The sequence below is a fragment of the Myodes glareolus genome, chromosome 5 (genome assembly GCF_982192425.1).
Source record: "Myodes glareolus chromosome 5, mMyoGla1.1, whole genome shotgun sequence".
Classification (NCBI taxonomy): domain Eukaryota; kingdom Metazoa; phylum Chordata; class Mammalia; order Rodentia; family Cricetidae; genus Myodes; species Myodes glareolus.
In genome coordinates, this window is record NC_142030.1 from 14,737,931 (window position 1) to 14,765,768 (window position 27,838).

Sequence of the window (27,838 nt, forward strand, 5' to 3'; positions counted from 1 at the left end):
CCCTTCTGGCCTCTTTGGGCACTGCATGCATGTGTAATATAGGTGCGCACCATGCACCTTTAATCTCAGCACTCGGGAGGTAGAGGCAGAGGCAGGAGGATATCTGTTAGTTTGAGGCCAGTCTGATCTACAGAGTGAGTTCCAAGATAGTCAGGACTGTTTCACAGAGAAACATTGTCTCAAAAAACACCCCCCATGGGGGAGGGGTTGGTGATGTAACTCAGCAGTAAAATAATCATGTGTGAGACTCTAGACTCAATTCCCAGTGCTTCAAGATTAATAAATATAAAAATTTACAGGCTATAACAGTTTGAAGCAGCTCATGGGAGAGCTTGTCAAGTTAGCCAGGACAGCAGCACAAACTGAATGTTTGGGGTAGGGCAGAGGACATCTTAGTGCTGCTGGCTGGACTTTCCAAGGTCAAGAACCCTTGCCATTGTGGTTGAATAAGTTAATAACTCATCTAAGTATTTTACATTTATTAAATAATATAAAACAACTTCAATAGCTACAACAACAAAACCCCATCAAGATAAACTCTACCTTTAAGTCTTCAGATTTTCTCATGAATAGGGTACCATTTGTGTTACCATCTTACAGATGGGGACTGTGACCCACAAGGAGGGCCAGCAAGATATCCAAGGCTTCCCAATTGGAAAAGCCATCGTGCATGTCCCTGCAGTCTGGCTCCTGCTCACCTTCCCAGCTCCCTGAACTACAAGGAGGAGTATTAAACAGGGCTTTTGTTGTTATTATAACAAAATACCTGAGGCAGCCAACTTAAAAAGAAGAGAAGCTTGAACTGGGCGGTGGTGGCGCACGCCTTTAATCCCAGCACTTGAGAGGCAGAGGTAGGTGGATCTCTGTGAGTTCGAGGCCAGCCTGGTCTACAAAGTGAGTTCCAGCACAACTAGGGCTGATACAGAGCAACCCTGTCTTAGGTAAAAAGAAGATGAAGAAGGAAGAGGAGGAGGAGGAGTTTGATTTGGCTCACAGTCTGGTCAGCCTTCCAACAAGGCACTATTACAACGTCTTTCCTTCTTTCTCTGTCCTCACAGCGGCTGTAAAAGTAACAACAGGCACAGTCCTAGTTTGCTTTCCGTTGCTTTGACAAAACATTGACCAAAACCAACAGGGGAAGAAAGGGTTTTTTCCAGCTTGAGGGAAGTCAAGGCAGGAGCCTGGAGGCAGAAACTGAAGCAGAAGGGAAGGAAGATGCTGCCTATTGCCTCGTTCCCCAAGGCTCCCTCAGTCTTCTTTATACAGCATAGACCCACCTGTTCAGGGCGGCACCACCCACAGCGGCCTGGGCCTTCCTTCATCAACCATTAATCAAGAAAATGCTCCACAGACCCACCCACAGGCCAATCCAATGGAAGTATTTTTGTCAACTGAGGTTCCCTCTTTCCCGATGCCTCAAGTTTTTGCCCTTGGCTTGGGGAATGTTCCTTCATGGTTCACTTCATGGCAGCAGGGAAGAGCACCAGGGCCTACCTTAGGTTTCTGCTGCTGGGAAGAGATACTTTACTTATAACACTGTAACTTTTTTGTTTGTTTTCTTTTTGTTTTTTGAGACAGGGTTTCTCTGTAGCTTTGGGGCCTGTCCTAGAACTAGCTCTTTTGGGCCAGCCTGGCCTTGAACTCACAGAGATCCGCCTGTCTCTGCCTCCCAAGTGCTGGGACTAAAGGTGTGTGCCACCACCACTCTATAACACTGTAACTATATAAGGGAACTTATAGAAGAAAGAGTTTATTGGGGGCTTGCTTACAGTTTCAGGGGTCAGTCGGTGATCGTGAGAGGAGCACGGCAGCAGTCAGGCATGGAACTGAAGCAGTGCCAGGGAGCTCACATCTGGTTCACAAGCATGAGGCAGAGAAAAAGCAAGATACCTGGAAATGGTGGGATTTTTAAATCTCAAAGTCCACGGGACCAGGCATTTCACAGGGAGGCTAGACCAAGAGCCTATCTTGCCCTTCTTGGAGAGCATGGCTGTAACCCCTCAGCTGGTGATTCAGGGGGGCAGGCAAAGATGTGGCAGCTGGTGCTTTGCAGGGGGAAGTTAGAGTAGAATTGTGCTGGTTTGGGAATGCCCAGGACAACACTAGCCAGCTTTCCATACCAAGTCAAGGTATTTGAAATAGAGTAAAATAAGAAAAGGTTTAGAGCTAGAAGAGGTGGCTCAGCAGTTAAGAGTACTTGTGGCTCTTCTGGAGGACCTGACCTGGGTTCAATTCCCAGAACCCACATCAGATAACTCAAAACTGCCTTTAACTTCAGTTCCAGTGGATCCGATACCCTCTTCTAGATTCTGCAGGTACCCATATCACATATGCCTCACACAGACACAGACATAAAAATAAAATAAATGCTAAAAAAATGAAAAGTTTATTTTGGCTGTTGGTTTCAGCCAGCTGGCCTCATTGTTCTTGGGACTGTGATAAAGCACGGAATTATGGTGGGGAGTGTGGCTGTGGAATCACTCTCCTCATGGTGGCAAAAATGGAGAGAAAGCTGGGGTTTGGGGGAAGTAGCAGCAAAAGGTCCAAAATCCTTTATAGGACATCGCCAGCGATCTATTCTCTCATCGAGGCTTGTCTTGGTCTGCTTCCAGTGCTATGAAGAGACACCATGACTGCAGCAACTCTTATAAAAGGAAAGCATTTAATTAGGGCTGGCTTACAGGTTTGTTTTTTTTTTTAAAGATTTATTTATTTATTATAAATACAGTGTTCTGGCATGGAGGGCACCAGATCTCCTTACAGATGGTTGTGAGCCATCATGTGGTTGCTGGGAATTGAACTCAGGACCTCTGGAAGAGCAGCCTGTGCTCTTAACCCCTGAGCCACCTCTCCAGCCCTGGCTTACAGTTTTAGAGGGTTAGTCTGTTGTCATCATAGCAGCGAGAATGGTGGCATGTGGCAGCTGACAGCTTTACAGCCAGATTCACAAGCAGCAGGAAGAGAGAGATTCTGGCTTGGTTTGTTTGTTTATTTATTTAGGCTTTTTGAGACAGGGTTTCTGCGTGTAGCCTTGGCTGTCCTGGAACTCACACTGTAGACCAGGCTGACCTTGGAACTCGCAGAGATCCACCTGCCTCTGCCTCCCAAGTGCTGGGTTTAAAGGTATGCAACACCACTGCCTAGGTTTGGAATGGACTTTTTGAAACCTCAAAGCCCACCCCTAGTGACATACTTACTTCCAACAAAGTCACAGCCCCTATCCCTTTCAAATAGTACCATTCCCCTGTAACCAAGTATTTCGATCTATGAGCCTATGTGGGGCATTCTCATTCAAACCAGCACAAGGCTTTACCTTACCCTCAAGGGGTATGTCATCTCAAAATGCACAACGGGCTAGAGACTAAGCCTTCACTATATGAGTGGTATTCCCTTTGGGTACACTCATGAGAACCACAGCACTCCTATAGACCACTGTGATCTGTGAGCAAGACAGAGGGGAATAGAGGGGTCTAGCGAGGGCCCAGCACAGGCTCTGAGCTCTGCCTGCAGGTTGAACTTGTTCTCCCTCAGGGATTGACTGTGTTCTGTCCTCTGGGCCCCATGGCTTCTGACACCTGCTCTCTCTATACTCATTCCAGGAAGAACTTCCTTCAGCTGGCCTCCCAGGGCATCCTCAGGCCGGCCTAGAACTGTAACACTCTCCAGCAACCTTCCAGCTAGGTCCTGAGTGCCACTGTGGCTGCCCACTTCGAGAAGCAATGGGATCACTGCCAGTATCGATGAAGTCCTGTAACTGCTCAGACAAATACTTCATCCCCAGGGAAGCAAAGTTAGAACTGACCTTAGAGCAAAGACACAATTTCACAGTGGAAACACAAGAGGAAGAGGAAGGCAGAAGCTTGGCTGTCCTGTGTGCCCACCATGACCTCTGCAGTCACTGAGCCTGACCGAGCCTGAGAGATTAGCACTAAGAGCTGCCATTTAAACTATTCTGGGCAACAGCTTCTATTTCTGTGCTGGTTCACATCTTTCTTCACAAAGTCACCTAAGAGCGGGGGAGTGAAGGGAGGCGTCCTTAACAACCATCTGCAGCTGTGGTCATCATGGACACCGAGGGTCGGGATGAGCCCTAAGGATCCCGTGGGAAGAGCTTGCATTCCTGTTTCTGCATTCTCCCCAGGGCATGGCACAGACTTTTCACCTCTAGGCTTTTGCTGAGACAGCCACTTCCCCTAATCAGGCTGAAAATGTTAGGCATTCTCTATAGACGGAGCTCAGCATGTGGTCCCAACCTTAGTCAAGATGAGGGGTGTGTGGATTAGTGAACAGCACGAGGGAGATGCTACCTACCCTGGGATGGTGATGCTGGGAGTCTTGCAACCATAATGGAAAACACAGGGAAGCATCATTAACAAGTCCTGCAACTGACTGACAAGGGGATGCTATGTGTCGTGTCAAAGCAGGCGTTACTGGGCTGAGAGCAGTCAGAGAGTAGCTCAGTTGACAGGTTGGTTCTCTGAAGGCCATATAGGCATCTTTTAAGGTTCACAGACTCTATTTAGGAAGCCTAAGCCATCTGGTCTTAGCTTACTGTGCCTTGCCTGGTCCTGAGTTTCTCTTCATTACCAAGGTAAAGAAATGCCAACAGCAGGTCAAATCAAGATGGGCTATCCTTTTTTCCTGGGCTGTGTGAATTGCTGTCTTCCTATAGTGTGTGTGTGTATCTTATGTAGCTATTTCCTCTGAACTGAAATAGTCCTTCCTGGAGGGAGGCACATAAAACTAAAGAAACGAAGAAAACTCATTACACCTCAGAAATTCTTGAAGGTGGTCAGATTCACAAGCTTCCCCTCCACCTGCAGGGTTGTAAGTGACAACCTATTGCTGAGGGCCACCAGTCTGCAAGCGGAGTGGGGGCTCTTGGGATGCAGCTTTCATGGGTTGTCACACCCCTCATCGTCTTGACTAAGGCTGGGACCACATGCTGAGCTCCGTCTATAGAGAATGCCTAACATTTTCAGCCTGATTAGGGGAAGTGGCTGTCTCAGCAAAGACCTAGAGGTGGAAAGTCTGTACCGTGCCCTGGGGAGAATGCAGAAGCTGAGGAATGCAAGCTCTTCCCACGGGATCCTTAGGGCTCATCCCGACCCTCGGTGTCCATGATGACCACAGCTGCAGATGGTTGCTAAGGACGCCTCCCTTAACTGCTTCTTTTAGGTGACTGTGGGGGACAGGTTCTTCAGTGATGCAGCTGCCTTTTCTCCTTAGTAACCCCTTACACCACTGTGCCTGACTGGAACTCACTGGACCACTAAGCTAGGCATGGGTGGGTGGAGCTGTTTCTTTAGTCTATTGATGGTACTCTTATCTGGGACAAATTGCTGTTTGCTTATATCCTCCCCAGGAAAACCTATGATTGGGGGTGTGATGGTTAATCTCAATTGTCAACTTGAGATCTAGGTCAGTGGTTTTCAACCTCCCTAATGTGGTGACCCTTTACACAGTTAGTGTTGTGGTGACTGCACCAGAAAATTATTTTCATTGCTACTTGATCTAATTTTGTTATGAATCATAATGTAAATATCTGTGTTTTCCACCTATGTATCACATACATAGGTGACCCCATGAAATAGTCACTCAGCCTTCAAAGGGGTCGTAAACCACAGGTTGAGAACCACTGATATAGAATAACCTAGAGGCAGACCTCTGGTTATGCCTGTTGGGGAGTATCCCAAGTTAACTGAGGTGGGAAGACCTACCGTGGGCGGCACCATTCCCTGGGCTAGGATCCTGAACTGTCTAAAAACTGAGCTGAGCACATTCATTGATCTCTACCTGACTGCAGACGTGATCAGCTGCTTCAGGCTCCTGCTGCCTTGACAGACTGGACCTTCAAACCAAACCCTTTCTGGGGTCGCAATGATGGCTCAGGACCAAGCTCAACTCAGCCCTTCCACCTTCCCTCAAACTGCTGGCATCAGGTTTCTTGCCACAGTTGAGAGAAAAGTAACAAAGATGGCTGCGTGGCTTGAAAGAAAAAGGCCCCCATAGGGAGTGGCACTGTTAGGAGGTGTGGCTTTGCTGGAGGAAATGTGTCCCTGTGAGGGTGGGTTGAGGTCTCCTTTGCTCAGTCGCACTCACACCACTTCCTGTTGTCTTTGTTCAAGATGTAAGAACTCTTGGATCCTTCTCCAACGCGCTGCCTCGTTTCCAACCATGATAACGGAATAAACATTGTGGCATGTCTTTAATCCCAGCACCCAGGAAGCAGAGGCAGGTGGATCTCTGTGAGTTCAAGGCCAGCCTGGTCTAGAGTGAGTTCTGGGTCAGCCAGGGCTGTTACACAGAACCCTGTCTCGAAAACAAAAACAAAAAACCAAACAAAACCCAGAGAGAGCCGAACCAAAACCACTTTGGGAAATACAAGTTCTCAATAGCTCTTCAGTTCTAACCTGTTAACGAGTCTAAACTTCTGCATCTGGCAACTCCATGTTAGGAGGCCACAAGTACCACCATGAGAGCTCCATGTCTTATGGGAACGCAGTCCTTCTGATGCTTCAAGATATGGCTTGTCTAGGAGCTGCCCGGTTCAGGAAGCCAAGAGGGCTGCCCTTTTCATTTTAATCAGGAGAGCAATGAGCAGTAGGTGTTGCAGAACAAATAATAAAAACCCAGAGACAGATAATGTGATTTAACTTGAAGATCAGAAAAGCAAAGCAGCCAAGTCACTAGAGAGCTCTTACCTCTAAGAAATCCTCAGACTTGTAGTAATAAGGAACGGCGGGCTGCATTCCCACCCGGATCCCAGCTAGCTTACCCTGAAATAATTACACGGAAACTGTATTCATTTAAACACTGCCTGGCCCATTACGTCCAGCCCCTTATTGGCTAACTCTCACATATTAATTAACCCATTTCTAATAATTTGTATATCACCACAAGGTCGTGGTTTACTAGGAAAGATTCAGCATGTCTGACCTGGCAGTTTCATGGTGGCGGCTCTCTTCCTCCCAGAATTTAGTTCTGTCTTCCCCACCTACCTATGTTCTGACCTATCAGGCCAGGCAGTTTTATTTATTAACCAATGAAAGCAACAGATAGATAGAAGACTCTCCTACATCACAGACTGAGCAGAGTGGTGGTGGCACATACCTTTAATCCCAACACTTGGGAGGCCGAGGCAGGTTGATCTCTGGGAGTTTGAGGCCAGCCTGGTCTACAAGAACTAGTTCCAGGTCAGACTCCAAAGCTACAGAGAAACCCTGTCTCGAAAATTCACAAAAAACAAAACAAGAAAACCCTCAGACTGAAAAAGTGATCCTCCACAAATCCTCAGGATGAGACTGAGCTGGAGACTTGTCTCATCCTGTTTTATATTCCTCTAGAGCTGGGATTAAAGGTGTGCACCACTACGGCCCAGTTTCTATGGCAAAGAAGTGTGGCTACTGGGATTAAAGGTGTGTGCCACCACTGCCTGGTCTGTATGGCTGACCAGTATGGCTGTTCTTCAGGCAAGCTTTACTTATTAAAATACAAATAAAATATCACTGCAAAGTGTCCCTGGGATGTTGATGCCACCAGGAGGGCAGTACTGGGTGGTCACCCTTCTCACCATCCATTAGCACCCTGCTGATTTGATCATCTGTTGGCTTCACAGCTTGCACGCTTGGTTCTGAAGAAACAAAATCCTTTAAAATGATGTTATTCTTATCAAATGCTAGGTAGATGGATCACAACTCAAAGCTTTATTACTGGCTGTAAGCCACAGTTGCAGGCTGGCTTATTCAAATCTAGCCAGCCCAGCCCAGCCTCTGGGTGAGTAGCAGCACATAGCTAAAATTAGCCTGGCCATCTGCTGAAACAGCAGCTGGGCTATTCTAAGCCCCAGAGAACCTGCCTGAAGTGGGGCTGGGCCTCTCAGGGAAAGAGCCAGAGGCCTGCTGCTTCGTAGTCAAGGCGGAAGACACTGGACAGTGAGCAAAGGCTGGAAAGAAAGCCAGGGTCATGGGGGTGGGTGTGTTCATGGAGACTGGAAATGCACAGAACTAGATCCAGGTCCTAGCTTCTAGTTTCTTTCTTACCTGGAGACTTGCTGTTTGCATTCAGATACTGGCAATACCATTCTTTGGGCCTCAGTGCTAAGTCTAAACTGTTTAGTATTTGTGACAGATATGAAGCTGAGTACTTCACAGGGACCAGTGTTTATGCCAGATTCGGCTCACTTAGAAGAGTGTCACATTATGCTGGGGAATCTGGCTTAGATGACCTGTGGCACTGACAGCCTTCTGTGGACCCCCATCTTCTGCCATCAGAGTAGTGGTGTCCCTCAGAGTTAAGACTCTGTTCAAATATATGCTCGATTAAATAGTCTCCAGTCACTAGAAAGTCTCCTTGGGTACTTTGCTCTTTGACTTAAAACTGCAGTCAAGTTAGGCAGTGCTAGCACTCGCCTTTAATCCAGACACTCAGAAGGCAAAGCCATGTGGATCTCTGTGAGTTCAAGACCAGCCTGGTCTACAGAGTAAGTTCCAGGACAGCCAGGGGCTGCTACAGAGAAACATTGTCTCGAAAAACCAAAACCAACCAACCAACCAAAACCAACAAACTGCAGTCAATGCCCCCAAGTGGTTGCCCCAGCCTTACCTCTGTAATTGGCTATAAAGCCAGGGCTGGTACTTTTGCCTTCTCCTTTCACAGTCCAGCTCAGATTCGATTTTTATTTTAAAAACAGATTTATTTATTATGTATACAGTGCTCTGCCTGCATATGTACCTGTACCCCAGAAGAGGGCACCAGATCTCATTATAGGTGGTTGTGAGCCACCATGTGGTTGCTGGGAATTAAACCTCAGGACCTCAATGCTCTTAACCACTGAGCCATATCTCCAGCCCCCTCAGATGTGATTTTTAAACTTGTTTTATTCTAAATGGTTGTGAGAACCAAGCCTGGATCCTCTGCAAGAGCAAGTGTGCTTAACCACTGAGCGTAGCTTCGGTTCTGCCCCCTAACCATATCCATCAGAGCCACACAACACAGAAGTAGATAGCCATTTGCATTTTAATTGAGAACTATTAGCTCTTTGGGTGGCTACACTGATTACAGACAGTTGAATCTGGAAGACAAATTTGCTCATGGACAAATCAAGAATCCCAGAGATTCAGTTTCCCCAGTTAAGTGCTTCAGGAAGCCCGTTGTTTTTTGGTTACTCCCTATCACTGAAAACCAAAGCAAAACAAAAGTCCAGAAAGCTAAGAAGGGAACAATAAGTACAAGATAAAAGAAAATCTATATAGTATGAAATTAGTTTTTATTTTTACCTTAAAATAAATGCTTAATATTTTGCCAAAATCAACCCCAAAGACAAACCTTTGGAAAAGGGAGGAAGCACATTTTCCTTCATGTGGAAACCAGTAAGGCAGACATTGTGACTGTGGCGTGGCTTGGGTTTTCCTCAGGACTAGTCTACACAAACAAAACAAAACCTCTCCCCAACTTTTTCTCTACTGTCAGCTGTGTCTAACAGGGATATGCCTGGTAGGATAAAACCCCAAACAACCCTCCCACTGAGTGCAACATGGACAAGGGACTTGAATCCAGAGCCCTTTAACCTGTCTCTATAAAACCCTAAGGAGAGTCGGTGAGGGTGCCACCCTTAGGCAGCGGCATGGCTGAGGTTTCTTGGTGTCTGTGGTGTGGAGGCACCTGGGGGGTTGGGTGCTGGGCACAGCACACCCCTCACACTTTACCACAGGGATGTCTTAAAATTGAACTTCAGTTTCAGCAGGTATTTCAGATTCACCTGAGCAATGTCGTAGACAATGTACCTGGGGAAGGCAGTGGTCAAGGAGCCAACCATGGAGTCCCGTGACTTTCCTCACATGAAATCCCCGGAAAGTGGGGGAAGGTGGGTGCCCAGAGCACAGGCTTAACCATACAATGGGAGTCAAATCTCAAATGCACACAGGGGACCACCCAAGAGAAAAGCTGAGACCACCCAAGAGAAAAAGTTGTTACTATCCCCATATAAGTTGCCCCGGCACTGGGGCATACACACCTGCTGGGACAGTTCCAGAACACACTGCATGGGCCATGAAAGGATACTCATTATACAGTAGGCAGGTGTCATTAACACCTGATGGGACCCCTGTCCCCAGTGGAACCTCTACACCCTCCAGGGTGATGCTGGCCGAAGGGTCAGGGGTGGTTTTGCCCAAACCTGTAAGGAAGAAGGATCAAGTGCTAGGCATGAATGGGGATGTGTAAGGAACGGTGAAAATGTCCTGGGCATATGACGTGAGCTTTATGCAGGATGTGTGTTCACTTAAACATCCTTCAGATGCAAATATGGAAGCTACAAAGGATCCAAGGCACCAATAACAGCCAGTAAAGCCAGCCCAGATGGAGTAGTAACTGGGGAATGAACACCATAGGCCTTGATCATCACGTGCTACCCACTCATTCCAGGCATACCAGAGGGTCCTCCTGGCCTGAAACTGGTCACCCTTGCTGGTTTGGTGCCCGAAGTCCCACAGCACTCCTACGGCATTATGACACTAGCTGCAGTCACAAGGGATGAGACAGCTTTGTTTTATGAACCTCTTGCAGCCAGGTCCAAGAGTCCAGCCACTGGAGGAAAGTCCCCCGCCTACCCATCTGCCGTCAGGTTGGAGAGACAGTACCTTTGACACTGTGCTTGCCCTTGGGTAACTTGCTGATATGTGATGCATGTTTGAGTTCATACCTATTCAAAAGAGGACAGTCTCAGACCAGCCCCTGGGCATTGGGCTTCCACGTCACTAGTGATCAGCATCTTTACTGTCAGGGAAACTAAATGTCCACAGAACTCCGTCCTCCCTTACACTGAATCTCCCTCCCCAGCTCCTGGGCTCTTCAGAACCAAGAGTATTCTCAAGTATAGAGCCTGCAACAACTGCCACTGCTATGGGGTCATCTCCAGAGGAAGGGCCTGTTTGGAGCTGTGGCCAGCTGCTTGAAGGCTCCTGTCTAGTCTACCCTATGGCCTAGTTCACTGTCATCAGGAAGGAGATTGCCTGAATGAAGCTGGAGGAATTGGATCTTTGAAGTATGGCCTCCCTGCTTCCCTGCACTGCAAAAGGACTCCTGCCTTCCTTCCCCTGGGTCTTCATACCATCTCTCAATTTTTCTCCCTTGGTCCCCTGAACCACCCACTACTGTATTTACAAATAGGCCTAGAATCTGGACTTCAGAGCCCACGAAACTGGTGGAGGATTTCCATGGTTGTCGCCTGGCTAAGGAGACTCTCCCGGTTTACTCTATCTTTCTACCCTGGCCATGAAGCCAGGATACTCACATGTTTCCAAGGGCAACTTCTCCCAACAGCAGCAAACCGATCGGGTCTCCCTGAGATGTGTGGCAGTAGTTGGCACTTTTGGATACCATGTCGGCGAAATAGATCCCTTTTCCAAACATGTAGCCTGTCTGGAGAGTTGAGAGGGGGACAGCTGAGAACCTTCCAAGAGTAAGTCAGCAAGGCAGTCCACTGAGTACCCACACGAGCCACTGCTCAAAGGTCAGTGCTCACAGAGGGGCTGTGGGAAGGCACTTCACAGCTTAGGATGCCATTTTCTCCTAACAGAAGTCTCATGCAGGTAATGTGAAGATTTAACGAGATTTGATCACTACTTAGAATAGGTCAGACTGGCTAGCCCTAGTCCCTCTGTTAAGTGGGAGGCTTTGGAACAGTAAATGAGAGGCTGGGATGGCCACATCAGAACTCCTGTCCAGTTGGTCCCTTCTATAACCCGGCAGGTGACATCTATTCCTTGTTCTGTTTATTGGTGGGAATTCGGGAGCTTACGGAGCTGCGTGCCTGGGCTCCGAAGCCTGTTCTTTGCATGTCAACAAGTCCAATCAGTTTGCAGAGCATCCTGTCCAGACACTTCTGTTCTAGAAGCTGTCGCAAACACATTCAGCTGCCACTACTGACAGGGCTGGCACAGGCACAGCGGCTCTCCCCGAAGCACCCAGGGCTTTCAGGAGGGATTACTGCAGGAATACATCCACACTTTCCCATACACGAGGTCAGCAACCTACCACAGGTGCTTCAGGTGGGGCTATCCGCAGACCCTGCGACAAGATGCCTGCAAAGTTGGTGGTCCTGGATCCGTGCCACAGCAACCTCCGATTGTGAAGCTGCTTGAAGGGCTTGTAGCGCTGGCTCTCTCCCTCACGCTCTATCTTAAAGATCTGTGTGTTAGCAAAAGGGAGGCAGAAACACTGTGACTCAGGGTAGTTCAACAAACAAGTCACTTCTGCTTACTTAAAAATAAGTAGGGCTGGGCGTAGTGGTGCACACCTTTAATCCCAGCTACCCAGCAGGCAGAGGTGGGTAAATCTCTGTAAATTCAAGGCCAGTATGGTTTAAAAACAAGTTTCAGAAAAGCCAGGCCACAGCCTATTTAAAAAAAAAAAAAGCAATACAGCCCACTCTTTCTGAGCCAGGCCCAAGGGAGACCTGGCAGGATGGAAAGGGGTAGAAAGATTCTTACATCTATCACTTCCAGGTCATAGGCATTGTGTGTGGTTGCATGAGTGTTCTTCACATACTTCCTGATGACCTCAGCTTCCTCAGAATCTTTGTCAACCACCTGGAAAAGAGGCATCTGGGATCAGGACAGGGAAATCCCCAGAGAGTCCTGTGAAGAACAATGATATACAAGCCTAGAGGATGCCAGGAGCTGTTCATACTGCTCAACAAATGACACCTGCAGGCCTAGGCCAGGTCCCATGTGCCCAAATACCACTTCCTCATCCACTTGGACTGCTAAGAGGAGCCTAAGAGTTCTTTCGAGGCACTAAGTATGAGTCAAGCTAGAAACACAAGGTTCACCATTAGCGAGGTGAAACCAGGAGCCCAGTTCATCGATGGAACACAAAGTGACACCATACATTTTCCTTGTCTCTACCCCAGTCCTCTATGTGAAATTGGGCATCCCAAGATGTAAAAAGAATCAGAGGCATGTCAGGCTGGGGGCAGAGACACACAGCCCAGGCAGGGCAATTCCCATATGCCTGAGCCTTCAACACACCCAAGTTCAGTTGACTGCTTGTACCCGAAATAGGAGAAAAGGAACTTTTGGCAATACCCTCACAATCCAGTCAGAGACACTTGCAGGGGGCTCCAAGGACCATTATCACCATCTGGATATGTGAGAGGGCAGGCTCAAGGCCTGGCTGCACACACAGGTTGGGGGTCACTGCTCTTGGGTGAACTACTGAATACTTGGGAAGGGGCAGGCCTCTCTCACCTTAATGTCAGTTTTGAGCTTCTCGTAGTTGACATCAATAGGGTCCTTACTGCTGTCATCAGACCCACCCCTGAGAAGACTATAGGCCACCTCGATGTCCAGGAGGTTGTCCAACATCTCCACCTTGGCCTGGGAACAAAATTAAGACCTGGGAGCTAAGTCCATAGGGAAGGAGACAGAAGTCAGTATTTGGATGACACCCTACAATGTGTGCGTGGGGTCCTCTGCATGACACTCTACAATGTGTGAGTGGGGACCTCTTTGTTGGTCAAAGGCTATCAGCAGCTGACACTCACAGGTATTCTCTGACATGCTAATGAGGCTCTGATGCTTGGGGAAGTGAGTGGCAAATGTCAGAAATCTTACACATGAATGACGGGCAGGGAAATAGATGCTACAAACTGACCTCCGCCAGGGACTCATGGGGGCCTTTACATGGGGACAGAGAAAATGGTCTTGGCTAGTGACAATTTCCTAGACTTCATCAGTTAAAAAAAAATGAAAGAAACAGTAGATGTTGTTCTGAGGACACAGTAAGGAGGGCAGGCCAAGGAGTAACACCAGCCCTGGCCCCAGCCACGGGCCTACTACCTGCACACTGTCTGCATTGTTCAGGAGTGGAGGCTTCTTCATTCCGAAGTCATGGGGGATCAGGGTGTAGAAGCGATTGGAGAGATCCAGGATCTGGGAGTCACTGCTGCCCTGGGACACTGCCTGGAAGGGAAGGGGACGGAAGGACACAGGACTGACACAGCTGCTGTATGCATGAGCAGGGCTGTGGTCCTGAACACACAGTTGACCCACACAAAGTGCTACTGCAAACTCTACGTGGTGGGCTCATGGCTACTGGTGTAAAATTTCTTTGGCTTTTATGTTTGAAAACTATTCAACTGGGCATGGTATGGTGGCACACACCTTTAATCTCAGCACGCAAAGGCTGGTGGATCTGAGTTCCAGGCCAGCAAGGGTTACACAGAGAACTTATCTCAAAGATAGGGAAACTGTTCATAATGTTGGAGAGCATGAGCCAAAAAGAGTTTGAGCTGGGAAGCCCAAACAATGCTGGTGCAGGTAGGGACAAGGTCTCCACCAAATTTCTAAGGAGCTTATTACATATCCACTAACTAAAAGCGTTACTATTTGTGTATTTTGTTAACAATCTTTGGACAGTGACAGGGACAATATTTACTGAGCTGAAAAAAAAATCCAAATATCCAAATCCACATAAACCTGGTTCAATACTGTCACTGTTACCATACAGTAGACGTAGCTACTGTCTCTCACCCGGAGAGACTGGCCTGGCTGCAAACTCTGAGGTGCTTGCTTACCTGCTGAACCTCACTGAGGATGGAGTAGGCGGCCTGGATCTGCCTTCTGCTCAGCTTCCCCAATGGCATCTTCTGAAGGTCAATCTGAGGAGACAGGGGACACAAAGGCTGGGCATTCTGTGCAGTGCTGACAGGACACAGTTCCCTCACAGATCGGTGGCCCACCTGCACAGAAATCACAACCCTTTCCCCTGACCCTGTACTCTGTGTACCAGTAGCCCAATGTGTATAGCTCAGCACTTCTGAAGGAAGAGGCAAGAGAATTCCCACCAATCCCACAGGACCAAGGTGAGGGATTAAGCCTCCCATTGCAGGTTGCACAGCCCAGGACACTAGAGTTCAGGAATAAGAGCCTCAATTGTCAAGTGGTGAGTTATTTTCCAAGAACTTCCTCTCTTCAATACTTCCTCTCAAATCAGCCACCCCAAAGGCTATACATTTGCTCCCAACAACACTATGACTGAGCTCACCTAGGTTCTCCTGTTAATTCAGGTCTGGAGTCGAGAAGTCAGAGATGAGGTCACTATGTTCTAGTGATAAGAAACTGACAGTTCCTCACTCATAAACAGGTCCAGATGGTTTCAAGGGACACCTACGCCCTCCTGTGAGGACCTCCTGAGGGACCTGGACTGTGCTGTTCACTCAGTGCCTGAGGTGTGACACCTGTGTGCTGCGGGAACCTACACCATTTGGCCTGAGATTCTGGCACGGGCACACCCACCAGGGCTGCTGGATTTGCAGCTTTTGGGCTCAGGGCTGGGGAGATTGGAGTGAGGTGAAAACTCCTTCCATGCAGGCCCAATCAGGAGCAGTGCTGTCTCATCCGCCACCGTCTTGCCTCCAAGCTTTCCTTTCTCCTTTTGTGCCTCATGAATGTGAGGCAAGCACTCGGCCACGGCTACACCTAATTCCAATGTTTAAGAAAGAGCTGACAGGAGTTTGACTGACTGAATGGAGACGGTGGTGGTCCCATTTTCTTTCTAGTTTAAAATTTTTAAAAATGATTTTCTATCTATGACTGTTTTGTCAATATGCCTGCATACCACTTGGGTACCTAGTGCTTGTGGAGACCAAAAAGATTCCCTTGGAACTGGAGTTGCAAACGCTTGTGAGTTGCCATGTGGGTGCTAGAAATTGAACTCAGGTCCTCTGGAAGAGCAGCGAGAGTGCTCTTATCTACTGAGCAATCTCTCTCCAGCCTGGTTTTCTTTTTCAACAAGTGAACCAAAGTCTTGGACTTCCACTGGCATCAGTTGGCTGGTATGTTTGGGTCCCAAAGAACCAGACCTATGCACCTTAAGTAACACAGAAACAAGACAGGGAAGGCAGAGGGGGCCCGGGGCCCGGGGCCCAGGGCCAGCCCTATATAGTCCACTGGATGCTCCACAGCTCAGAGTGATGCCTGGCAAGCAGGGATGAGAGAACCCGCCAGGCTCGGCACCCACCTCGTACTCCACCAGGGCCTTCTTCATGCTCTCCACGTCGAAAATCATCCCAACAAGCTCCTGCACTGCCTTCGGGAGCTTCGACTTAGTGCCAGGCTTTATCGTTAGCTTCTTTACCGCCTCTTCATCCTTCAGGTCAGCAGAGAACCCAAAGAGGACAAAGGGTGGGGTCATCAGGGCTTAGCTACAGGTAACTAAAATGCAGGATAGGCTATTGCCAGCAGAAAAAGGCCAAATGTTCACCAAAACTCTCCAGACCAGTGGCCAGGAGGGTTTCTGTACACACAAAATAATTTCCATGCATTCCCAAGCTGCACCCTCCCCTTCAGACTTGTAGTCCAGCTGTTCTGACAACGCCTGCCCCTCTCTGGGGACGCTGCTGCCTGCAGAAGAAGCTGCCCATGCACGTCCACCTTAGAAGGGACGGCTATGAAAATGAAGTTCAGATCAGCGGGCAGGGACCTGTTAGCACCTGCTCACCCAGGGTCAGCTGCAGGACCCTGCAGTACCTATCCCCACGCTCCATCTCGTCCGGTCAGCCAGCCCGACAGAGATGCAGTACCTCTCGGCAACTGTCATCCCTCTTTGACCTTCTCCGAGTTGTTATTGCTAATGAACGAGTAGCACATGAGACTTCACTACTGCCTCCTGGAGAACTGGGCTAAGCTAACATCAACTTGTGACTGCCTCCTCTAGTTTTCACACCTAAGAGAAACAAGGCAGGTACTGTGCTGCCCTGTCATGTGGAGTATGGGCTGGTATTTGCAGTGGGCCAATGAACCGGGCTGTGGACCTGGGTTCTCCCTGGCGTAAACTGTAGTCACCTGTGCCAGCAGTGCTCCCGGTGCTGCTGTCATTTCCCAGGGGACCTACTGTGCACACGGAGCTTTAGAGGCGCTTTTCTGTCCTGCGGGGATGACCTCACTGGCGGGCAAACTGTCTATGGGCACATTACTTATGACACAGTGACTCCACCTCCTGGAGGTGGCCTTCTGAGAGGCACACAAACCCCATATGCCTAACTGTATCACCACAGCAGGTCCCTGGAAAGAATCTAAATGTCTGACCAGGAGGAGGGGCTGCTTTGTTTTGAGCAACTATGACTTCTGGCTCACCCCAAGATGGAGTTCTAAGCAGTCTGAAGAAATGATGCTTTAACTGTGTGAGGTGGTATACATCTTTAATCCTAGCACTAGGGGCAGGCAGGATCTCTGAGTTTAAGGCTAGCCTGTTTGTTCTACATAGTGAATTTCAGGTCAGCAGGACCCTGTCAAAAACTAAAATTAAAAACAATCAAACAAACAAACAAAAAACCAAAAAAGAAAGAGAAACAGAAATGATGGACCAGCTGAACAGAATCCCAACACTCAAAAGACTATTCAGGAGCTTGCTTAAAAAAACAAAAACAAACAAACAAACCAACCAAACAAAAACAAACAAACAAAAAATACCCCATGACCTCAGTCCAATGAAAATCTAATCAAACCAACCTAAAAAACCAATACATAACTACCCCAAACAAAACCCAACTGCAAAACCAACAAACAAAACCCAACATTCCAAAAGAAAACAGTATCTTTGGGCAGGCCTTAGTTTACTATGGCAGCTGCCGGCTACAGGACTGACCACTGAGGTTTGAAATACACCACTCTAAATCAAGCCAAGTGCAAGCACCACCCCAGGTAGCACAAACCGGAAATGCTCAACAGTTCTGCTGCTACCAACCACGTTATAGTGACTCCATTTTGCACAAGGCTGGGTTAAATTACTAAGGTTAGTGTCATGGTTTCTGCTTTTAAAACACCCAACTACCTGTCTCACATTGAGCTCCTAAGCAAAGCGTTGTCTTTGGAGAAAGTGTGTGGTGGTCCTGGGTCACAACGGTAGAGATGGGTACGTACCACACAGTACTTAAGGCAGGGTTCAAATACTGTGGCAGGAAAATGACACCAAAGGTGAAACTAGCCAGATGTAGACATACACCATGACTTTACTATGGTTAATCATGGGTAGTTTTAGTGTCTGTGCCTTTCTCAAAATTTTTCTGAAAGAAATACTAAAGATATTTAATTCAGTGGAGGGTACTAAGTCAGACCAAGTCAGTTCCACCTTCAAGTCCAAGGTCTCAAGGTTTCAGCCTACACATTATGTAAGAGCTAAATTCTACTTAAAAAACAAAAACAAAAGTCTCACTATGTAAGCATGGCTGCCCTGGAACATGTTAGCATGAGGACCAGAGTGACCTCAAGCTAAAAGAGATAACCTGCCTCTGTTCTCTGGAATTAAACGTGGCACCACACTGCCCTCTGAATTCTATAATAACTTACTTTTATTTTATGTGCATTGGTGTGTTGTCTTTATGTATATCTGTGTGAGGGTGTCAGGTCACCTAGAATTGGAGTTACAGACAGTTGTGAGCTGTTGTGTGGATACTGGGTCCTCTGGAAGAGCAGCCTGTGCTCTAAACCACTAAACCATCTCTCCAGCCACCTCTAAATTCTATTTTTAATGCAGAGCTCACAATACTCTACAAGAGAAAGAATTTCTCCTCTGAGGAATGCTGGATCCCAAACGCATGGAATTAAAATTTGCACCCATTTATAAATCTCAGCGATTTTACAAAACCAACACGTACAACCTTCCAGAAAGTAAGCATTACAGTGAAGAGGCCCAGAGCAAATGCAGAAATTTCTCTTACTTCATGTCTCAGAATCACTGCTAGTGGGTGCAGCAACACTTGTAACTGCACATACCTGTAATCCCAGCACCCAGAAGGCTAAGTGGGAGGGTGTGAGCTCAAATCCAGCTTGAGCTCCCTCCCACCCTGTTCCTATCTAAGTTTCATTTGATGCTTTATGGCATAGATCTAAAAATAATTTTTTTCTTTTAACTACGGAGATGATCGTGTGACTTCTGCCCTCATTCATAGGCAGTATTGAAATGTCAACCAACCTCCAATTCAGGGTTTGTATTGCACTTGAACTTGGTGTATACAGTCTCACATACTGCTTGATTTGTTAGTTGAGGATTTTGCATTACAGAGATGGTATTCAACAGCTTTTTCCTAATGTTCTTGGGTAACATTGGCTCATGTAATGAGCCAGGAAGTTCTCTTCTGTTTTGGGGAGAAGATCTGTCATACTGCTACCATTAACTCTTATCTAAATGTGTCGCTGTTCACCAGTGACACCATCTGAGCCACACTGCGGAGTTAAGGAACAGATGCTGGAAAAGCTCTATCCTGATTACCTGGCCGTAGTCGATCTCCAGAGGGTAGAACTTTTTGGGATACTTTGTGAAGGTTTTCGAGTGCCAGGCATTTCCAGTCTTCTCTTCATATAATTTCATGAAGTGTTCAACAGCATCCTCTTTAGACGGCATCTGTTCAAGTTTGTTACTGCCGATAACCGTGCCCACTCGGCCCCAGGATCGGAAGATCCAGTACCTGTGAGAGGATACGAAGGAGGCAGACGGACCATGAGCTTCTGTTCTGTTTCAGGGTCTCCTCAGTCAGGGACAGACTCCCCTCCTCTCCTCTCTGTGTAGCCCTGGCTGTCCTGGAACTTGTTCTGAAGACCAGGCTGGCCTCGAATCCAGAGAACCAGAGAACCACCTGCTTTGTGTACCACCACTGCTCACCCAAGGGACGCTTTTACAAGTGGTGTCTCTCGGTCAGTCTCTCTCGGTCTCTCATTTGTTGACTGGTGCGGGTGGAACCAGGGCCTTGAACACACGAGGTAAGCACACTACAACTGAAAGAGCCTATACACTCCAAAACAATCACCTTCATTCGAGTAACCACCAAGTATAGAATGGGACTAAAGAATAAATTTAAAGCCCAGTGGTGGTGGTGCACATCTTTAATCCCAGCACTTGGGAGGCAGAGGCAGGTGGATCTCAAGAATTTGAGGCCAGTTTGGTTTAAAAAGCAAGTCCCAGGATAGACAGTGCTACAAAGAGAACCCCTGATTCAAAAACAAAATAAACTTTAATTTTAACATGTGCACAACAATAAATCATGACTCTTGTTTGTTTTCAATGCCCAAGAGAATAATCCAGTGGTAGATACGAAACCACAACCTGTGATTGTTGAGCCAAGCACAGCAACACAACTGATGGTCAATGCTGCTATTTTTTTACGGGAAGTTCCAGGCCCCGTGGCAGTCTGACTTTTCAAGGCGGGTAGCACATTCTAAGCCTTGAGGAAATCTGTCCCCAGCTCACCTGCTCTCCTTGTCATCCTCCAGAAGTTGCAGCTTGTAATAGGAGTTGGTCCCTTTCACAATGTCCACCAGGCCAAGTGTGGCACTGAACACCTTCCCGCCTTTCTCCAGGACGTGTGCAGAGTGTTCCAGACCTGCCCCAGAAGCAAAGCTCCCATAGTTTTTTTCCCTTGAAGGGCTAGGGTTCAGGACAGGGTTCTGTGGGACTAGGAGTCCCCAGTTAATTGTGTGTTACACCACGTTGAGAGGTTCTCCCACTGGCACCCATGATTCCAGGAATGGCTGGCGATCAAAGGCTGCCTGCTCCCCTCTGGCTGCTCTCCGAACTACCACTGAGGGGCATGGGTGGCTCCTCTTCACTCACCAGAGTCAGGGTCAACAGCTGCTCCTCCCTTCAGAGTTAACTTCATCCTCTTCTCAGACTTGTTGACACCTCAGGAAGGACAGAGGAACATAAAGAGCCAAACTAAGACAACAAAGGCAGAGCAGCTTCCAGACGCGTGTAGCATGGGTGCTGTTTGTGCCCACTTAACCCAGCACGGAGGACACAGCTCACCAGAGCAGCACACAGAAGCAAGGTCACAGGCAGGGCAGCGGGGTCTCACCTTCCTCCTTGACAGGGCCCTTGCTCTTCTTGGAGGGTGCAGCTGACTTTCCCTTGGGGACCGGCACTTCAACAGGCTCTACCTTCACCTCAGCACCCCACGAGGACAAGCTATGGGCCGAGAGCAGCTCCTGGAGGGCCTTAGTGGAGGCAGACACATCCTGGAGGAAGTCCTCACACACAACTTGAACGTTTGCTGCTTTCACTTCCTCCATCTTCTTACTCATCTTTTCCACCTCCTCTGTTTAAAACCAGAAAGGAGGGGAAAAAGCCAAACAAACCATAAGCAAAAAAGTAAGCCGGACTTGCAGTTACTGCAGCCCCAGAATGTTAATGTCCTCATGATCAACACTCGTACAGCCTGAGCCTCTCCACCCAACAGTCATGTTCCAGTGGCACCGGCTGTCCCTCGGGTATGGAATGCCAAGGGAGCCATCTTCTCCAAACCTCCAGTGTGGTGTCAGAGGGACTCAACAGAAACGGACTCTTGGGCCCAGACCCACAACATTCACCAGCACAGCCTAGAAATATGGGCCTCATCACCAAATTGTGAAGCAGTAACCCCCACCCTAACTACAAAAGAACCAATTCCTCTCCATTTTCACACCTTTTGTTCTGGCAGTGAACTGGGGACATCCTGTGGAACACTGAACAATGATAAGCTTACTAGGGCCTGTGGCTGGGAATTTTGAGCCACTGTGAACACACACAATGACTGCACAGTACAAGACTAGTTTACCTTCAAGCAATGACAGGCCGAACCTCAGCTGTGCCACACACACACACCCTTCTTACATTTGCAAGAGACACGAGCCCGTTAAACTCACTTTTAGTGCTGATACACAGAGAGGCCTTGTTGGCCGATCCTGTCAACTTGCCCCCGAGTTTCTCAATCATGGCTTTTGCTTCGTCTTTGTTCTGGGAGAGTTTACCGAGAGTCAAGATCTTCATGTTAGCCAGCGGCTTATCTGGGACAGGAAAGTAGATGCGTCAGGCTAGGCCCACTCAACTCTGCTCCCAGGAAAAGACAAAGTGAAGCAAGACAAACTGCAGGCTCCTCAGGAGAAAACCCCAGAAGCCAGGGCGTGGCCAGCCTTGGGAAAAGATTTTCTCTTTGGGAAATCTTGGAAAGACAGAAGCCAACAGCCAGTGGGAGAACAAAGGGCAGAACAGCAAACTTCCACTTGAGGACCCGAGTTCCGCAACAGAGAAAACTGGGTAGAAACAAACCACGGACTGGCAACCTGGGACTGCTCAGGGGGCAGACTGGAGAGGTTGCATCTGAATGGGAACAGAAAGCTGAAGAGGGTAGGTGGTGAGACCTAACTCCTGAGTAACTTCTTGGTGACAAAGGCCTTCATCAGTGTCATCACACTGAGCTGAGCTGTTCCGGGGAAGGCAGAGCAAGCTGCACCAAGCCCCAGCACTGACTGTAAGGCTGGCATGGATGGGGCCCTCTGGGAAAGGAAGGCAAAAACGCATCACTGGTTACAGCCAGGCCACAGCTCATGAGGTCTAGTCTGTCCTCGCTAAAGGGTGGACATTGATGACACCATGTGAATCTCGCTAACGTCTCTGTAGAGAACAAGATCACGGATTTGGGTGTGAATGGCAACTGAGGAGACATCAGAGGAAGGACCTGTCAAGGGGGGACCGGAGAGCAGACATTGACTGACCACCGTGTGCTCATGTAGACCCCAGGCTTCAAGCAGCAGAGAGGACTTGGAGCAACAACCGCTCAGCACCAGGGGTGGAATGGGTGCAGCTGGGCTGCTGTCCAGAAGCAGAGCCTTGGTCTCTACCTTTATGGTTCAAGAGTGTCCACATGCCTGAAGAGGTTGCAACATTTCTCCTTGACAACAAGACACATAGCTCTATCTGCTTCTGTTGGCCTAGGGCATGCCAATTCATGACTGGGATCTCCCCAGGGTCCCGATGGCAGGGAGGACAATGGGTCTGGAGGATGAGGATGTGCTTGTAGCACACCGTGTGGCATATTCTGACCATCCCCAAGGAATGCTGACCACACGGCAAACAGACCACAGGGTACCCTCGTCATTCCTCTATGTCCTTGAATGCCACGGCCCACAATCCTTCCCGGAGTCATACCTGCTGGGGCAGAGGAGTTCACAGCTTTGGGTGCTGAGGTGACAGAGGGTGGAGGTGCCAGTGGCGCTGGGGCACTGGTCTCTGGAGGGAATATCCGGTCCTGTTTTTTGACCTTTAATTTCCTGAGGTAGGATATTTCTCGGAATTCCTATACAACATTAAGTTTCAGTTTTAAAGGCATCAGATGACTTTTGAAATAAACTTGCAATAGACTAAGTGGGACATGTCCTGTGCAAATTAAATAATCCTTTTTAAAATCTCTACAATAAACAGGAGAACGTTGAAGTTCCAGCAAGAACGCTTGTTACTGTTATCGTTTATAGGACTCACTTCCTTCATCTATGACAGATCAGTTACTGCAGGGACCTGAGAGAAAAACTGTACCCTTTAGAAAAACAAAACAAAGGCCGATGAGGTGGCTCAGTGCAGACTGCCAACCAGGGATCTGAGTTTGACCCCCAGAACCCACACTGTGGAAGAACTCCCACACACTGTCCTCCGACCTCTACGTGTACACCATGGTACACGAGCCTCCCCCCCAATAAAAGTCGCATCTTAATACAAAATAAAAAGCCAGGGGTCAACTCAGTGAGAGAAGTGTCACCAGACCTAGGATGCGTGCTGGGACCTCCTTGCCCTTGACCTCTAGTGTCCACAGGTGCCTCACTTATGGCCGAAGGCTCCTTAAGATCCACACACGTAGGCCAGAGGGTACAGTGGTGTGGTGATGCATGCCTTTAATCCCAGTCTTTGGGAGGCAGAGGCAGGAGGATCTCTGTGAGTTCGAGGCCAGCCTGGTCTAAACACAGTGAGTTCTATGACAGCCAGGGCTGTATAGAGACAATGAACTGTTATCAAGTATCAAAATCCAATGAACTAGGGGCTGGGGAGATGGCTCAGAGGTTAAGAGCACTGACTGTTCTTCCAGAGGTCCTGAGTTCAATTCCCAGCAACCACGTGGTGGCTCATAACCATCTGTAAAAAGATCTGGCGCCCTCTTCTGGCCTGCACACATACTTGCAGGCAGAATACTATATGTAATAAATAAATCTTAAAAAAAAAAAAAAAATCCAATGAACTACCCAGTTACAGGGACTGCACATTCCTGACTGCACATTCCCAAGTGAAGGAAGCTAACATAACTGGTCCTAATGTAAACCAGACTTTGGTGGTGGTGTCGTCTCAGGCGCACTGGTTTTAAGGGAGATGCAGCATTCAGGTGCAGGGTATTTAGAGTGGGGAGGTTGTGAGGGATCAAAAACAAAAGCACCTCCAACACCCAGTGAGAGATTTACAAGTTTTCTGAGGGAGACCCAGGTTAAGTTCCCTAGCTTGCTAGGGAGGAATACACATAGCAAGCCCTCTTGTGGTCACCAGAAATTGCTCTACTGGAGCAGTTCTTTCTGTAGTAGGCCTTGCACTAGGGAGGGAGGTGGTCACTTGATGATGTCACATACAAGTGGCTCTGGAGATGAGCATAGTCTCTGCTCTCAAGTCTCCCTCTTGAGAAAGGAACTTCCTAGTTGTGCCCATGTTCAGTGAATGGCAAGTGAGGTGCCAGACACCTTCAGGTTCACACTCATCAATGCCACATGGCACATAGGTTAGATAGAGGGCCTCTGCCCTCAGGAAGCAGCTCTGTCTGGACCGAGCACAGCACACAGATGCCAGGAGGTGAGATATGCAGGAATACGTGCAGGCGGTACCTGGACAGTCTGCCAAGAGTCAAAATAGCGGAGTTGCCTGGACACAAGTACCTCGTAAAATACAGCAGCCAGTGGGAACCCTGGCAAGTAGAATCGGTCAGGAAGGGTCACAAGGGTTCTGGAGGACATTAAGGAGCTGACTTTTAGTCTAAGATAAGCACCTAGGGGAATAACAGTCATGAACTCCACAATGCTTGGACAGCAAGCATCACCAGACTGAACACATTTTGTACCCTCCCCCAAAGGAGGTTAAGTACACACTTTGCCATCTAATGGTGGATTCTGCTCATTGTCATCTTACAACTGTCCCAACCAAAGGCAGGAAAAGAAACAAAAATGCTATAAAAGGGATTGTAGAATCTGCGTATCAGAAAGCTGGGCAAGGTGAGTCTTCTGCCCCCGCCCCCAGGGTTTCTCTGTAGCTTTGGAGCCTGTCCTGGAACTTGCTCTTGTAGACCAGGCTGGCCTCGAACTCACAGAGATCTGCCCGCCTCTCCCTCCTGAGTGCTGGGATTAAAGGCGTGCACCACCACTGCCTGGCTGTCAAGTTGAGATTCTAAGGGTGAGGAAATGATCAAGTCAGGCAGGCTATAGAGTGGCTACTCAGGCCAAGGAAAGCAGAGCCAGCCCAGGAGGGGAGAGGGGTGATCACAGCAGTAAATGAGGATTAGAGAACTAATTCTACTTAGCATTGGTTATGAGGACCTGAAATGTGCTCAAGTCCAGTCACGCTTTCCTGCCAACAGATTCTAGATGCTCCAACACTTACCTTTGGAGTTGCCCATTCCTTTCGGCTAGGAGTCTGTGTCTTGACCATGCACTTGGTCCAGGCAGTGACATCCCCAGTACAATAGTAAGCATCACTCTTAAAGACCAGCTGGCCCGAGCACTCCTTGCAGGGCAGGAGGGCCCCGAACGCTATGCCGTCAGCAACACGGTCCAAGATCTGAAGAAACATGTCAGAGACCAGGGGCTCAGGAAACAGCTACTAATGGAGATGAAAGAGCTCTCAAACAGACCCTACTCCCTAGAAAGAGGCTGTCTCTGGGCTCTATCACGGCTCAGCTGCCAGCTTACAGCACAGGCCAGGTTTTACACTTGGGAATCCTCATCTCCGAGGGAAGGAGTCTTGAGGCAACCTCACCTCAGGAAATTAGAAAGCCAAGGGAGGCCTACAGCATACATTCTACCACACAAGGAGAGGCCCAAGCAGGTGCAGGGTGGGTTTAGCAGCCCTGGGACACATGGCAGCAGACAGCAGAGGTCCTTAGGTCAGTGCTATATGAACACACAAGGTACCTTGTACCAAGCAAAAGTACCTGCTCACCTTGGGACTTCACCAAGTTCTAAACCAGGACAAACATGAGGCAATGTATGGTATAGCTGGGAAAGCCTCCCAACTGAAGGAGATGGTGAGCCGTGATTTCTTTAAGTGCCTTCTTTGTGTTCCCCCCAACACAAAGGCAGCTCACCGCAGACTCTCCAGATGGTACTTGCTGTTGGTTGAAGATAAGTAACTCCTTCAGGTCATTGGTGGAACACGCTTTCTTCAGTTCATCTTTGATATTCCAGATCAGGTCATTCTGGGCCTGAGGATGAGACCCCACAACGGAGATCAAAGTTAAACAAACGAAAAACCCCTTGTCTTCTTACCATACTAGAAAATTGCATTTATTAACATGCATACATGGACATGTTCCAAAGTGCATATATGTAGGCCAGAGAATGACGTGTGGGATTTGGTTCTACCTTTCATATTTCAAGCTTTTTTTGACAAAGGGTCTCTTATTATGTAGCCCTGGCTGTCCAGGAACTTGCTATATACATTAGGCTAGCCTTAAGCTCACAGAAAGCCACCTGTCTCTGCCTCCCAAATATTGGAATTAAGGTGTGTTATCACATCTAGACCCCATAATGTAGTTTGGAGATCAGAGGACTAGGACAAGTCAGGGGCTGGTGAATGCTGCCTTGGTCTCGGGGCTGGTCACAAGGCATCAGGAGGTGTGGCTGTTGCCACTGAAGCAGAGGGTATCGGTCTTCTTTGGGGGTGATGAAAAGCCTGGGCTGTACACTTCAAAAGTTCAAGTGCCAACCTTTAGGGAGAGACTGGGGTAAGACAGGATCTCACTCAGGAACCCAGGCTACTTTCAAACTCATGGCAATTCTCCTGCCTCAGTCTTTGCTGAACTAATGAGTTAATCAAGAGCTACCTCGATTAACAAAATGGCTCATGGGAAAAGTCTCATGCTACTAGCCTGATGACCTGACTTTGATCCCTGGGCTCCACTTTGTAAAAGTGGAGAACTAAATCCTGCAAGTTGCCCTGACCTCTATATGCACACCATGTACACATGCAAAACTATTAATATAAAAATAAGAAAAATCAGACTGGAGAGATAGTTTAGAGATGTAACGACATGGTGGCTCAAAACCACTGCCTTGGGCACCAGGCAAGCATGTGGTACACAAACATATGCAGCGTCTTTATTGGCTGTGCTCTACACTGGTGGCATCACTGCGCTTTCCACTGCAAACCCTTGATGGAGCTGGGCTCTTCCTCCAAAGCCAGCCTGACCAACTCCACCCACCGCTAGGGTTTAACCCTCAGGCAAACCCAAGTGCACATCAAAATAAACCCAGGCAATGCTTTTAGAAAACATTCTGCAAAGTGTAGAGGAGACCACTCATAAGACTGAATAATCCCTGCTGGGCGGTGTGATGCACACTTTAATCCCAGCACTCAGGAGGCAGAGGCAGGAGGATCTGTGATTTCAAGGCCAGCCTGGTCTACAGAGTGAGTTCTAGGACAGCCAGGGCTCCAAAGAGAAATACTGTCTCAAAAAAACCAAAAGGCTGAATTCTCTATTGCATGGGGCCCTGGTGTCAACCCCTCAGAAAGCTGTTTTTCAAAAGACACAGAGAAGCAACTAGAAGTTCTGGCCCCAACACCCAGTTAGATTCCTTGGTCTCCTAGACACTCAAGCTCAAGCAGGAATCTATGCGACCTCTTCTGGAACTGGGACTTTATTTCAATGTCTACTGAGTGCCCACTCTTTGCTGTTGCTTTAAGTCCCACCTCATTTATTCTCACAACTACTGGCCAAGGAGGCAGGCCAAGATGAGCCTCCACCTTCTCTGGGGCAGCAGGCCAAGATGAGCCTCACACACCAGGC

At 48.3% G+C, this 27,838-nt stretch overlaps 1 protein-coding gene across 1 annotated transcript in view; it reads right to left on the bottom strand.

The window, feature by feature from the left end:
• Nucleotides 1-9,000: 9,000 nt before the first annotated feature.
• Nucleotides 9,001-27,838, bottom strand: part of Parp1 (poly(ADP-ribose) polymerase 1) — a 32,358-nt gene continuing 13,520 nt past the window's right edge. Inside the window, exons 6-23 of the mRNA XM_085687623.2 lie at nucleotides 26,138-26,254; nucleotides 25,435-25,611; nucleotides 22,960-23,107; nucleotides 21,678-21,818; nucleotides 20,852-21,091; nucleotides 20,611-20,679; nucleotides 20,248-20,380; nucleotides 19,273-19,468; nucleotides 16,024-16,152; nucleotides 14,579-14,662; nucleotides 13,842-13,964; nucleotides 13,251-13,379; nucleotides 12,492-12,590; nucleotides 12,037-12,189; nucleotides 11,294-11,421; nucleotides 10,641-10,702; nucleotides 10,063-10,177; nucleotides 9,001-9,785 (exon numbers count right to left, since the gene is read on the bottom strand). Coding sequence (XP_085543749.2) covers nucleotides 9,704-9,785; nucleotides 10,063-10,177; nucleotides 10,641-10,702; nucleotides 11,294-11,421; nucleotides 12,037-12,189; nucleotides 12,492-12,590; nucleotides 13,251-13,379; nucleotides 13,842-13,964; nucleotides 14,579-14,662; nucleotides 16,024-16,152; nucleotides 19,273-19,468; nucleotides 20,248-20,380; nucleotides 20,611-20,679; nucleotides 20,852-21,091; nucleotides 21,678-21,818; nucleotides 22,960-23,107; nucleotides 25,435-25,611; nucleotides 26,138-26,254 — 2,325 coding nt within the window. The 3' untranslated portion in view covers nucleotides 9,001-9,703. The remainder of the gene's footprint in view (nucleotides 9,786-10,062; nucleotides 10,178-10,640; nucleotides 10,703-11,293; nucleotides 11,422-12,036; nucleotides 12,190-12,491; nucleotides 12,591-13,250; nucleotides 13,380-13,841; nucleotides 13,965-14,578; nucleotides 14,663-16,023; nucleotides 16,153-19,272; nucleotides 19,469-20,247; nucleotides 20,381-20,610; nucleotides 20,680-20,851; nucleotides 21,092-21,677; nucleotides 21,819-22,959; nucleotides 23,108-25,434; nucleotides 25,612-26,137; nucleotides 26,255-27,838) is intronic.